The sequence below is a fragment of the Rhamphochromis longiceps genome, linkage group LG10, assembly GCF_057381845.1.
Source record: "Rhamphochromis longiceps isolate RC_006_pf linkage group LG10, R_longiceps_female_GT1.1, whole genome shotgun sequence".
Lineage (NCBI taxonomy): Eukaryota > Metazoa > Chordata > Actinopteri > Cichliformes > Cichlidae > Rhamphochromis > Rhamphochromis longiceps.
Window position 1 is genome coordinate 30,034,886 of NC_140566.1, and position 12,251 is coordinate 30,047,136.

At 40.6% G+C, this 12,251-nt stretch overlaps 1 protein-coding gene across 1 annotated transcript in view; it reads left to right on the forward strand.

The window, feature by feature from the left end:
- Positions 1-12,251, forward strand: part of arhgef12b (Rho guanine nucleotide exchange factor (GEF) 12b) — a 46,367-nt gene that overhangs the window by 28,541 nt on the left and 5,575 nt on the right. The window contains exons 13-34 of the mRNA XM_085421274.1: positions 315-420; positions 548-685; positions 837-869; positions 1,831-1,945; positions 2,791-2,842; positions 2,989-3,198; positions 3,427-3,574; positions 4,267-4,418; positions 4,524-4,670; positions 5,852-5,937; positions 6,657-6,782; positions 7,919-8,033; positions 8,163-8,263; positions 8,373-8,450; positions 8,534-8,609; positions 8,768-8,935; positions 9,589-9,676; positions 9,766-9,846; positions 9,964-10,052; positions 10,665-10,970; positions 11,171-11,389; positions 11,478-11,674. Of these exons, the coding sequence (XP_085277400.1) occupies positions 315-420; positions 548-685; positions 837-869; positions 1,831-1,945; positions 2,791-2,842; positions 2,989-3,198; positions 3,427-3,574; positions 4,267-4,418; positions 4,524-4,670; positions 5,852-5,937; positions 6,657-6,782; positions 7,919-8,033; positions 8,163-8,263; positions 8,373-8,450; positions 8,534-8,609; positions 8,768-8,935; positions 9,589-9,676; positions 9,766-9,846; positions 9,964-10,052; positions 10,665-10,970; positions 11,171-11,389; positions 11,478-11,674 (2,831 nt within the window). The remainder of the gene's footprint in view (positions 1-314; positions 421-547; positions 686-836; positions 870-1,830; positions 1,946-2,790; positions 2,843-2,988; positions 3,199-3,426; positions 3,575-4,266; positions 4,419-4,523; positions 4,671-5,851; positions 5,938-6,656; positions 6,783-7,918; positions 8,034-8,162; positions 8,264-8,372; positions 8,451-8,533; positions 8,610-8,767; positions 8,936-9,588; positions 9,677-9,765; positions 9,847-9,963; positions 10,053-10,664; positions 10,971-11,170; positions 11,390-11,477; positions 11,675-12,251) is intronic.

A 12,251-nucleotide genomic window follows, 5' to 3' on the forward strand; every position in this document is an offset into this window, starting at 1 on the left:
TATGTTTGAAAGCTTCAGAGAAAATAAATCAATTCTAATAACTTGGGGTATTTGACAGTATTGGCTACCGTTCTGATATCATCGATTGCAGTGGCTGAAAACAGGCTCTACGACAGCAGAAACAAAGAACATGTGTATCACATACGCGACCCGTCATATTAGGGTTTAAACCTGATTCCTTTAATAAATTATAAATGTTTTTTTTTTCCATTTAATTTGTGAATTGGATGCTTTGGGTTTGAATATTTTCTCTCTGTGTGTGTGTGTGTGTGTGTGTGTGTGTGTGTGTGTGTGTGTGTGTGTGTGTGTGACAGAGAAGCGAAGGCTGGACTTGATCCCAGACAGCCTGTGTAAACAGTACATTCAGACGTTACAGGACGCGCTGTTACCAGACCTGCACAAGAACCTGGAAGACTTCAGGTAGCTGTCATTCAGCTGTTAAATTTATTCTTATAATAAATGTTTAACCTGAATATTTTCCTGGCAGATATCTGATACATGTCTGTGTAAAGTAATATTTCTCTATGTACATGCGCTCGGTGTGCAGACAGAAGCGCAGCATGGGTCTGACGCTGGCCGAAGACGAGCTCTGTAAGTTGGACTCTGAGCCAGGAAGAGACCAGCAGGCCTTGGAGAAAGAATGCTCCTGTGCTGAACACATCCTCTTCAAGATAGAGGATATCCTGTAAGTCTCTGAGCCACAAAGACACCTAGATGTGTATTTTTAACCCCTATGCTCCTTTCTGATTGTATTTTTTTTTTTTTTTTAAACAAACAAAAAAAACACCCACACAGACGTGCATCATGTGATTGTGTGTGTGTGTGTGATTTTGCAGGTTGACATCACAGAGCTCAGAAGAGGAGAAGTGGTAAGAGGAGGGAGTTTTATATTTTATATCATCAGGCAGCTGCAGGATACTCAGTGTGAATGATTTTGGGGAAGTTTTATAGTTTGTTCTGTTATGATATTTATAAATCATTGTCCCATCTGTGACTAAATGTTAAGACAGAATATCTCAAACAAAGTCTGTGTGAGCACAGTTTTATATCTTTGAACAAATAAATAAGTCTGTAAGATAAAATTAATCATAGAGGTGCTTTACTCACAAATATTTTGACATCAGGGCAAATTTCATTGCTCGAAAATGAAAGTTGTACTGATGCCTCTGATGCCACGTCTCCATCGGCTCAACATCATTCATTAACTTCCCCTGAATGATCTTGTTGGACGTTCTTAAAAAATAAAGGGTGGGTGGGGAAAAGAAATCTTGCACATGGGAAAGAATAAGACAGTCATAAAGCTCTGATACACCATGCAAGAGACCCAAATGCGGAATCTCTTGCCCCCAGTGGTGACATCTTATACTGCACCCATCACACCACAGCTTTACATTGCAACACACTATAAAACCGTTGTTTGTTGTTTTATGTAGGCCCCCCCTCCCCCAACACTGATGACTGGTAAATGGTTTTCCAGTCATCAGTGTTGGGAGAAAAAGACGTGTGTTTTTACTGCTCAGCTGTAAAAGACTGACGAGATACTGTCGTCCGCCCTGCAGACATGCAAACAGGTGGCGTAGACACATAAGCTTGTGAACGAGGCAACATAGGAGTTTAAAATTGATACTATAGATCCACTGGTCCACCGGTATTTCTTTTGTTTATTGCAATAATATGATGGATATTTCTTTCTTTGTAAGAGATGGTCTGTCTGAAAGAACGTCCGTCTGTTATTAATACTGTGATCATTAAGAGCTGCTGCATAGATGAGAAAATCAGCAGCACGTGTTCTGTGTTACACTGCTACACATTGTGTGTCTCTTATTGCAGGCAAACAATGCAGTATGTGATTCTCACCTACATGAAGCACCTCGGAGTGAAAGTGAAGGAGCATCGAGGCCTCGAACACAAACGTGCTCGCATCACTTTCCTCCCCAGGATTAAGGTACACACACACACACACACACACACACACACACACACACACACACACACACACACACACACAGTAACCTATACAGAATAATGCAATCATTATACAATTCCACTAATGAGTAAGTAGTTAAGTGCATGGTTCAATGGATGGATGGATCTATGGGAAGTCGCTGACTTATCAATTATCATCGATGTTCTTTATTAGCCTTAAAAACCTTTTTTGAGATTTACTTTGTTGTCTTTAAAAAAATAGTTCCTAGATAAACATGTTTTGATTTGTTTTGTTTTGTTTTTTCATGAGAAAAATATGAAGTCTGAGAAGTGGGTGAGAGGAAGGTGAAAATAATAAACAATATAATAAACAATAATAATAATAAACTTTGTCTGGCTGGTCACTTTTGGATTCAGCATTTTAGATTCAATTAAAAGTTAAAAAACACTCGAACATCCTCTGAAGTAGATCGTTTTTTGAGTTTACTGTAGTGCAGTTTATTGATCTTCCACAACTAAGAGCAGAGTCAAATAAACAAAGGCAACGTCAGGGTGTGAGACCTTAAGCACATGCAGCACAGAGACAAAGAGAAAGCTAGGAGCCACTTACTCCTCCTGTCTGTGCTAATTAGCCTTTCCAGTGCGTTTAGCATGGAAACACCTCTCATCTGGGTTACTCCCAGTATGTTCAGCTTGCTTCCCTGTGTATTCTGGCCACTGAATGTATGAGAACCTCCCTTCAAGGCTGTGCTGGGACAGGCAACAGTAGTTTTTCCACACAGGTGACATGTGACTGACATTTAAGTGAACTTCAGAACCGAGAATCATTTACTCCAATGTGTAACCTATAACTATTTCCATCAGTTTCCCAACATCCGCCCCCCTCGGCGTCCGAGCAGAGTGGACCCCACCCCAGGTGAGAAGAAGAAATATATATTTTAACCATGAGGTATTTGCTGGCTTATTGCATAAAGAGTTGTATCTGTGTATAATTGAGGGTGTACATACAATAACGTTATCAATGTAGTGTGTGATACTTCATGCTCATGGGTTTCTGCACAGTCGTGAAAGCTGTGGACCAGATCAAGCAGCGTCCGCCAAAGCTTCCTCAGTCGCCTCTTGGCATCTCTGAACCATCAGACCAGTCCGCCACAAGTCCTGGACGGATCCGCGATGGATCAGATACCCAATTATTGCCTGCCACCACCCTCCCTACACACAGCTCCCCCACCACTCAGGTCTCAGAGGCAGGCGGACAAGAGTCAGAATCCAGTAAGATATTCCAGTTTTTGTTCGTTATTAAATTTTGATAATTTTCTTTTATTTAATTGCCTCAATCTTCCATTACATGTGGGATGAACACAGAGTCACTCAGACACTATCTCTAGTTTCAGTAACATCTACTAAATATCCCTGCAGAATACGGATACTGTTGAATTTGTTCAAATTAAAGCTCCATTCGAGTCATAATTGTTTCATCTTCTCTCCTTTATTCTACAGATGTCTCTCCGTTCTGCATGCAGCCCAGACCAGGCGACAGTGTGCAGTCTGCTGACAACCACGACGGCGTCTCCGGTCCAACCGGCACTCAGTTTGACTTCAGCCCCTCCACAGTGGAGCATCGGGATGAAGATCAGGAGGCCTTCAGGTAGTTGAAGTTGGGGATGCAGCTTTAAGTCTGTTTTTAAAAACATTTTTGGGCTGTGTGCCACTGTAAAGGAAATTTCTGGATTTAAAGGAAGTAACAGCATACGAATGTACAATTTGAAAGCAAAGAAAGAAAACCAAATTCAATTCAATTCAATTTTATTTATACAGCGCCAAATCACAACATCAGTCGCCTCAAGATGCTTTATATTGTAAGGTAGACCCTACAATTATACACACAGAGAAAAATCCAACAATCATATGACCCCATATGAGCAAGCACTTTGGCGACAGTGGGAAGGAAAAACTCCCTTTTAACAGGAAGAAACCTCCGACAGAACCAGGCTCAGGGAGGGCGACCCTCTGCCGCAGCCAAATAAAAGTTGTATCCATTTTCAAAGAGTTTTTGCTTATATTGGATATAAATAACCAAAGAGTTGTTATTATTTTTAAAAAATTTAACCTATGAATCAACATATTGGGGTCTTGTTTGTTTTCACTTTATGGTCATGGTTGTCACGGGACAAACCATCTATTAGAAAGGTGGGTTGGGAATTTTGTCAAAATATCCTAATGATACTGATACTTTTTAAATAGTTTATTGTGTTAAATAAAAATTTAAATGCAGTAACTGTTTCCCTTTCTAATGCCACATTTATCTTTATGATAGCCAGTCTCTCTTTGTCTCTTTAGGATGGAGGTACCGGGTGACATCCAGAGTGAAGATGACCAAGGCGGAGAGGCTGAGTGTGAAGAAGATCCTCTGATCTGGCAGGGACTGGTCCCTCGAGGCGTCCTGATGAGCTTAACGCAACAAGAGATCAACCGGCAGGAAGTCATCAATGGTAAATCGCCAATATTACACATTTTTCCAAAATGATTTAAAAAAAAAAAAAAGAAATCTGTGCTAATTTTAGCCACATGCATGCATTTGTCCGTTCGCTCTTTAGAGCTGTTCTACACTGAGCGTGCACACTTGAGGATGCTGAAGGTGCTGGACTGTGTTTTCTGCCAGAGGCTGAACAGGGACGGCATCCTTCCACCAGAAGACATAAAACACATCTTTATCAACCTGGAGGAAATCCTTCAGCTTCATGGTAACAATCAATTAGCTGCACGGTAACACATTTCACACATGACTGAGTAGGGGCGTGGCTGTAATTGTGTTAATGAGACACATACTGTTTCCTTCATCTACGGCAGATTTTCATATATTCTAATTGATTGATTTTTGGATTTTGGTCATTTCATGGTCCAATGAAAAATCATTACAGGGAAGTGACTGAAAGTTACTGGATGTTACAATAAAGTAAAAGTTTATAATGTTATAAAAACACTTACAGCACACACTTTGTCCTTGTCACGCTGCCAATGGGCCAGATCATGTAAAAAAAAAAAACTCGGAAATTTCACAGTGACACACACAAATATAAAGCTGGCGTCATAGTAAATGACTGTCCATGGTCCCTTGTAGGTTAAACACGTGTGCTGACATAGTCATGACACATCATTAGTGTTCACAGCCATGCATTTTCCCTCTTAAGCCCTTAACATGAACTGATTCAGGAAAACAGTCACAGGGAGAGGAGATGGTCCAGAGTGGGAGCTATAACAAGAGGGCGTGGTTTTAAATTTCAATCCCAATCCCAAAAAATAAAAACTGAATGGAACAATTACAGATTTTGTTTCTTCATTTTGAGACGTTTGACTACTTTATGAAAAATATTAGCTCGTTTTTATTTGATGGTAGCAATAAGTCTCAAAAAAGTCAGGACAGGGCCGTGTTTACTGCTGCGTCGCATCCCCTCTTCTTTTAACAGCTGAGGAGACCTGCTGCTGGACTTTTTGTTTGGCCTTTGGTGAGTTTGCACTGAGGAACTGAAACTTCTTTTCACTACTTACTTACTTTTCGAGCCGTTTGTTGCCCCTGTCCCTGGTTTGTGTTGCTGCCATCAAATTCAAAATGAGCTTTTTTTAAAATTATTTTTTATAAAATACTAAAAAGTCTCTGTTTTAAGATTTTATATGTTCTCTGTGTTCTAGTGTGAATAAAAGATGAGTTTATGAGATTTGCAAATCGCTGCATTCTGTTTTTATTTACTTTTTATGCAGCGTTCCAACTGTTTTGGAAATGGGGTAAAAACTTTAATTTTGTAAATGTTATGTTGCTAATCAATTAATGATTGAGAAATATGTGAGTCATCACCAAACTGAGCTAGCTGGTGAGTATTTTTGGATGTTTAAAAAAATAAAATAAAATCTTCTCGCTGTGCTCCAGTTTCTATAACAGAACAAATGACTGCAATCAGGAAGAGGAACGAGACGTCTGTGATCGGTCAGATCGGAGATGATCTCCTGGGATGGGTAAGGCTGGCTTCTAGTATCTGTGAGAGAGGACTGAAAACAGAAACAGGGTTTATTTGTATTTTTAGTCATATTTCACCTTCTGCCCAGACTAGATAAATGGTAAAGAGGTCTTCACAATCCCCACATTACATTATCTTAAAGACTTTTGAGGTCCATGTGTCTTTTCCCACAGCATCGCCATCAGGTCAAAATCAAAATTTGGGCAACAATTTGGGTTTAGTAAATAAATACCAGCAAACCTAAAACATTCCTATCAGCCTCAGCCTTTGTGTTTAGTCTTGATAGTGAAATATTATCCTGCTAACACGATAAAGGTACGTGTTCCAGTACCAGTGGTTGAGGCAGTAGTTTAGTGTCTACCTCATCACTTCCCTCTAATATGTTATGTGTAGATATCTAGAAATGGTCAGTTAATGTCCGAGCGGACTTACGGGTGGATGCTGTGATGGTGGAGGTGTCATAAGGCAGAGGAAATGAGTGCAAGTTCTTTGCCTGAATTATCTGGCAGGCCTTGCTTCTTTATTTATATCTAAAAGCGTCAATGTGTAAGTAGATAACTTCTGCTGGCATGGCTGCAGGTTCTCTGTGTTGTTGTTTTTAAAAAAAATATTTTTCAGAGTTGTTACAGTAGAAATCATCAAGTACATCATGCACTCTTAGCACGTAAGCTGGTAATATTTAAGCATTTTATGCTTTCTCTGTGCACTCGCATCCAGTTCAGTGGGGAGGAAGAGCAAAAGTTAAAGAGAGCAGTGGCAACCTTCTGCAGTAACCAGCCGTCTGCACTGGAGCTCATCAAGACGAGGCAGAAGAAGGACCAGAAATTCAACCTGTTCATGCAGGTGGGTGCAAGACTCCCACTGTAGTCTACCACCAGGAGGAAAGTGACTTTGGATGAGACAGATATTGGCAGGCAGAAGAACATTCGATTAAGTTTTAGTTAGTGTGCCAGTTCACAACAATTGTAAGCTCGCATCATTATAGAAAAATATCCAATGAGCCGACATTCTCCAATGAGCTCGCTTTATAGCAGGAAGAGACCCGAACAAGGCTAGGGGAGTGCAGGTACTTCCCCTCACGACTGGCTGTGGGTGTAGGGACAGTGTAGGAGCTAAGGCTCTAGATCAGTCACACGAGGCTTCTAGAGAGGGGAAGAACAAGAACTTGCCTAATTTGACCCAAATTGTATCGGTCTATTCAAAAATCTAAGGAGTTTGGAAAGAAAAGCAACTGGATTTTTAAAGTTTTTTGAAGACATTTCTCTCATCCAAGAAGTTTCTTCAGTTCTAAGACCAAACGGTGGAGAGTCCACTACTGATCATGTGCCCCAGCTCAAGGTGTGAAAAAGGGTGTGGGACAGCAAAATTAAAGATGTCCAGTGGTTTTATTTCTGAACTCCTTAGGTAACTTTGCCCTGGATGACTGAGAACCTACACAGAGACACAGGATGAGTAAGTATCCATCTCCGTATGGAGAATGGATAAGAACGGTGGCACAGTTGGCTCCATATGAGTGACTTACATTCAGTTTATTGGAGATGCTTCATGAGTACATGCTTACTTAGGACCCTTGTACCAAGTGGCTTTTTGCAGCTTAAAGAACTTTTAAGTTACCCAGTAAATGTAACATAAGGGTAGAAGTGACAATACACACTTCATAATTAGAGGAATGTTGGTGCAATGGGCCCCCCCCCCCTTTCTTTTATTTTTTATCTAAATTTTAGGACTTTGATTGAATTTGTTGTATTATTATTCGTTAAAGATTTCATCTATCTTTTGTCTGAACCATGTTTTCTTTTGTTTCTATTTTGTATAACAAATGTCTGCATTTTGGGGCTTAAAGTAGAACATTGCAGTATCCCATAAGCTCGAATATTTCAGATTTTGTTTTATTGTCTCATATAATATCTGTTACAGAGGTTTTTTGTTGTTGACCTTCCTCATTCCTTGCTCTTCTCTTCCTTGTTGTCATTCTTCAGGAAGCTCAGAGCAACCGTTTGTGTCGCAGGCTGCAGCTCAAAGACATCATCCCTGTAGAAATGCAGAGAGTGACCAAATACCCGCTCCTGCTGGATAACATTGCCAAGTACACAGGTATAAATAAGATTTTATACATTTTAGTACAGATTCTGGAAACCGATTACCCTTTTCATTGAGGGGGAACAATTAATTTTAGTTTAATCATCAAGAACTGTTGGCTATGTTGGTTTTTTGTTCTTGTAGAGGACATTGAGGAAAGGAAAAAGGTGAAGAGAGCTGGAGACTGTTGTAAAAAGATCCTCAACCATGTCAACCAAGCTGTGAAAGAGGCTGAAAACAAACAGGTACACACATTAGAATCATCTATTTAATCATTTTATTTAAAGATATGTGCAGATTCATACAGGCTGAGATTTGGAAGGGTATTTTATGATTTATGTTGTGTCTTAACAGCGGCTCGAGGAGTATCAGAGAAGGTTAGACTTCTCGTCTCTGAAACAGAGTGAAAACCCTGTGATCCTGGAGCTGAAGGTAACAAACTTGTTTTAATCTCTGTTTACCTTGATATTTACTCTGGATTGTTTATGAAGTTCTGCCATGTGTTGTGTTTGCAGAATCTGGACCTCACTAAGAGGAAGATGGTTCATGAGGGTCCTCTCTCCTGGAAAGTCAATAAGGAAAAGACAATTGGTGTGTACACATCAGTATATGACAATACGATTAAAAAGACTATAATATCAGACATTTTTGTAGATTAAATACTTCTTCAGGTTTATTTTTGCATCTAAAATGAGACAGAACTTGTCAGATACACATACAGTTTTATACCACTAGTGTTTTCCTTTCAGAGCTGTACACACTCCTCCTGGAGGACATCATGGTCTTGCTGCAGAAACAGGATGAGCGCCTGGTCCTAAAGTTTCATGGCAAAAACATGGCCAGTGTCGTCGACACCAAGCACACCTTCAGCCCCATCATCAAACTCAACACGGTCTTGGTTCGACCTGTCGCAACTGGTAAGAACCACAGACAAGTGGAAATGCTTTCAGGTTCGACCACACTGAGCATCTCCATAGTGCAGTGGTTTACTCCTAACAAGCAACGCATCCCTGGTTGAAGGAGTCACAGATCCCATTAGGGGTTGTATCAGGAAGGGTGTCAGGAGACAGGAAAGCTTTGGGAGAAAAAAAGACCAGGGGAAGACGTGCAGTAAATCCCTCAGTGTGGATTCAAACAATACAATAGGTCGCCTGGTCTCCCCTGTGAGCTAAACCATCATTTAGCTCAACATTTAGCTTAGCTTAGATTAGCATTTAGCTAAACCAGTATTTAGCTCACTGAAATAAGTTTAGAACCTATTTTGTTTTTTACCCCCATAAACACACAGAAGTAGTGTTATGTTCTCAGTTGTGTCGAAGATGCAGAAGATTTTGGTTGGCATGCCAAATTTCCTCAGCCATTGTAGGAATGACAGTTTTACTGTGAGATCCTAACTGAGGACTTAGCATGCTAACCTTAGCTTTTAACTTAACCTCACAAGTTTCTTTGTTTTTTCATGTCAGTGACATTAGTTTCTGTATATTTTTCTATGTACACACTCTATTTTGAATGTAAATGTAGCTTTTGTGTCATGTGGACCAATCCTTGTTTGAAATTTTCTCTTCGTCAGACAACAAGTCTTTCTTTGTTCTGTCCATGTCCGAAAACGGGGCTCAGATCTACGAGCTGACGGCTCAGACGGTGTTCGATCAGAGAACGTGAGTGTCGCACCAAAACAATGCTCATGCACCTTCATCTGGTCACTTTTAGTCTGTTTCATCCAGCTGTGTCACCTCTGTTGCTCCAGGTGGCAACATCTAATCACACAGTGTGCCGAAGCCATGAAGGCCAAACCCCACAGGAGGGACACGCCTCCACCTCAGTCTGAGTGAGTCTGCTAATGCTGCAGACATTGTCACTGGTATTGTTGTTTGAGTGTGCGTGTTGTTGTTTTTTTGTTGTTGTTGTTTTTTAATTCACTGTTTACAATGTAAATGTGTTTCAGTGCGGAGCAGGATGCTATTAATATCATCAACAATGGGATGCCTAAACTGAGCAAAGATGAGACGCCGAGTGAAAGTATCCGTTCTGCAGGTATCTATATGTGTTTGTCAGTACCAAAAGTACTGATGGATAGATTAATTTATGGCTTTTTCAAATGATATATTAAATCAGAGATGTCAAAATAATTTTACATCATGGGTCACATGCAGCCCACTTTGATCTTAAGTGGGCCGAACCAACGTAACTCCACTGATGTTTAACTACACACACAAGTTCAATTTCAACAATACAGCTCAGTCTTTGTATGTAATAAAAAAGTGCTGCTGTAGTAAATTAATGAAATCTGTCAGCACAAATAAATAAATGTGCAAAATTATAGAAAAAAGCTCTGGTAGCTCATTGTTCATAAATCTTTCCCCCCCTGTGGACCCATTGTAAAAAATAACACTTTCTATGATAGATGATGAACTAAACGGGGAATTTGGTGTGTTTTAATTGTTAGTGTTCATCTTATATTTAATTGCTTTGGTGTAATATGGTGGAGGTAGTAGGAAAAGCTTTAAAACCTATGAAAATATAGTTAAAATACCCAAATCTATGCCCTCCAGCCGATTTGGAGTCTTTGCAAGTCTGATTCTGTTGTTGTTGTCGTTCATGGTTTTCTCTCTAACGCTTCATCACATTTTTTAATTTAAATCCCAGATATGAGCATCTCCGATAAAGTGGCTGCCTCTACTTCAGACATTCAAGATCCACCGGAGAGTCTCAACCCCTTTGATGGATTGAGATCAGAAGATGAAGAAGAGGAGCTGCCGATGACAGACGGGCAGGAGGAAGAGGAGCAGAATGGAGAGGTGGATGAAGCGGAGCTAGAGGCCTTCCTGGACGGGCAGCTGGCGGAGAGACTGCTGCAGGAAGGATCGCGGCTTGGCATTGCCCTTGAAAATGAAGAAGAGCACAATGCTTTTGTCATGCCTTGCTCCAAAGCTGAAGAAGCTCTAAAGACACGTAAGTCCTGATTACCTGTCAGTAGCACTGTGGATAGTTTTGACCCTGAGATGTTTGTTTTTATCATTAAGCTCAGTTTAATTCAAATAAATTCAGTTTTATTCATATAGCCTGGAAACATCCAGGAGAACCAATGTTTAATGGTAAAGAGAATATGCTGACATTCGCATGAGGAAAATGACCGCTGATGTCTGTTTCAGTGGCAATGCTGAAGCAGGCAGTCTTCACACACATGTTAAGCAGAGAAGCAGAGGAGGAAACGGAGGAGAGCAAGCCGAGTGGAGGCCGTGGGAGTCAGTCGAGTCCTTCTTTGCCTGAGAGCCCAGAGGGGCCCTCTGCTACCTGTGATGAGAGCCAGACGTCTGAAAGTTCACAGAAAGAACACCTGCAGCCTCCACCTGAGGCTGCTGAACGTAATGGTACTGCTGTACTCTAGTATTAAGAATTAATGACCAAAATATACTTGCATAACTATCTCACCATCTCCTGATCTGCATCTCCACCCAGGTGGCTTTGTGGTCCTGGATTTCCCCGGCTCTGAGGAAAGCAGCACTGATGATGATGTCGGAGTTGGAAGTGATGTTGGGATCGACATGAGGAAACTGCTGTCTTCCTCCTCGCAGATGGGAGGCGGAGGCCCCAACCTCAGTCGGCAGCTCATGACCCACCTGCGCCTCCTACAGGCCGATCTGCAGTATCTTAAGGTACCTTAGTATCTGAGGTCTGCTTTCTATATTCGCAAAACCTAAACATGGTGGGATGTCTCGCCTCTAGTGAGTCATTTTTGTGATGTTAAATTTACTGGAGTGTTGCCCTAACACACCTGATCTCTATTTTCTCTACCAGCTGTTTGTAGCCAGTGGATGATTTTCATATATCTGCTCTAAAAGCACAAAATTACCATCTGATAGCAATGCTGGGGTGTTTTTAATGTCTCTTTTTACTTGAACAGCAATATTAGGGCCAAATGTATAATGCAGTAAGTAATATATTACTCATTAGATGTTCAGCAGCTGCCTAACAAGCAGACACAAAAGTTATAAGGTTAAACAAACTACTGATCCAAGCCCAGATGCAGGTTTGTTTTTTAAAGATTTTAAATTTGGTACATAACCATGGAAAAACCTGCTTACTCTTAAACTAAACCAGACTTTATTCTTTCATAAATTCAAGCCTGAAAAAATTATCTGGAGGATGGTTTGCATTTGGATGTGCTCTTCTAAGCAAATGAAGTCATGTTCTCTGTTTGTATTAAGATTATGCAAAAATGTATTTGCCTCC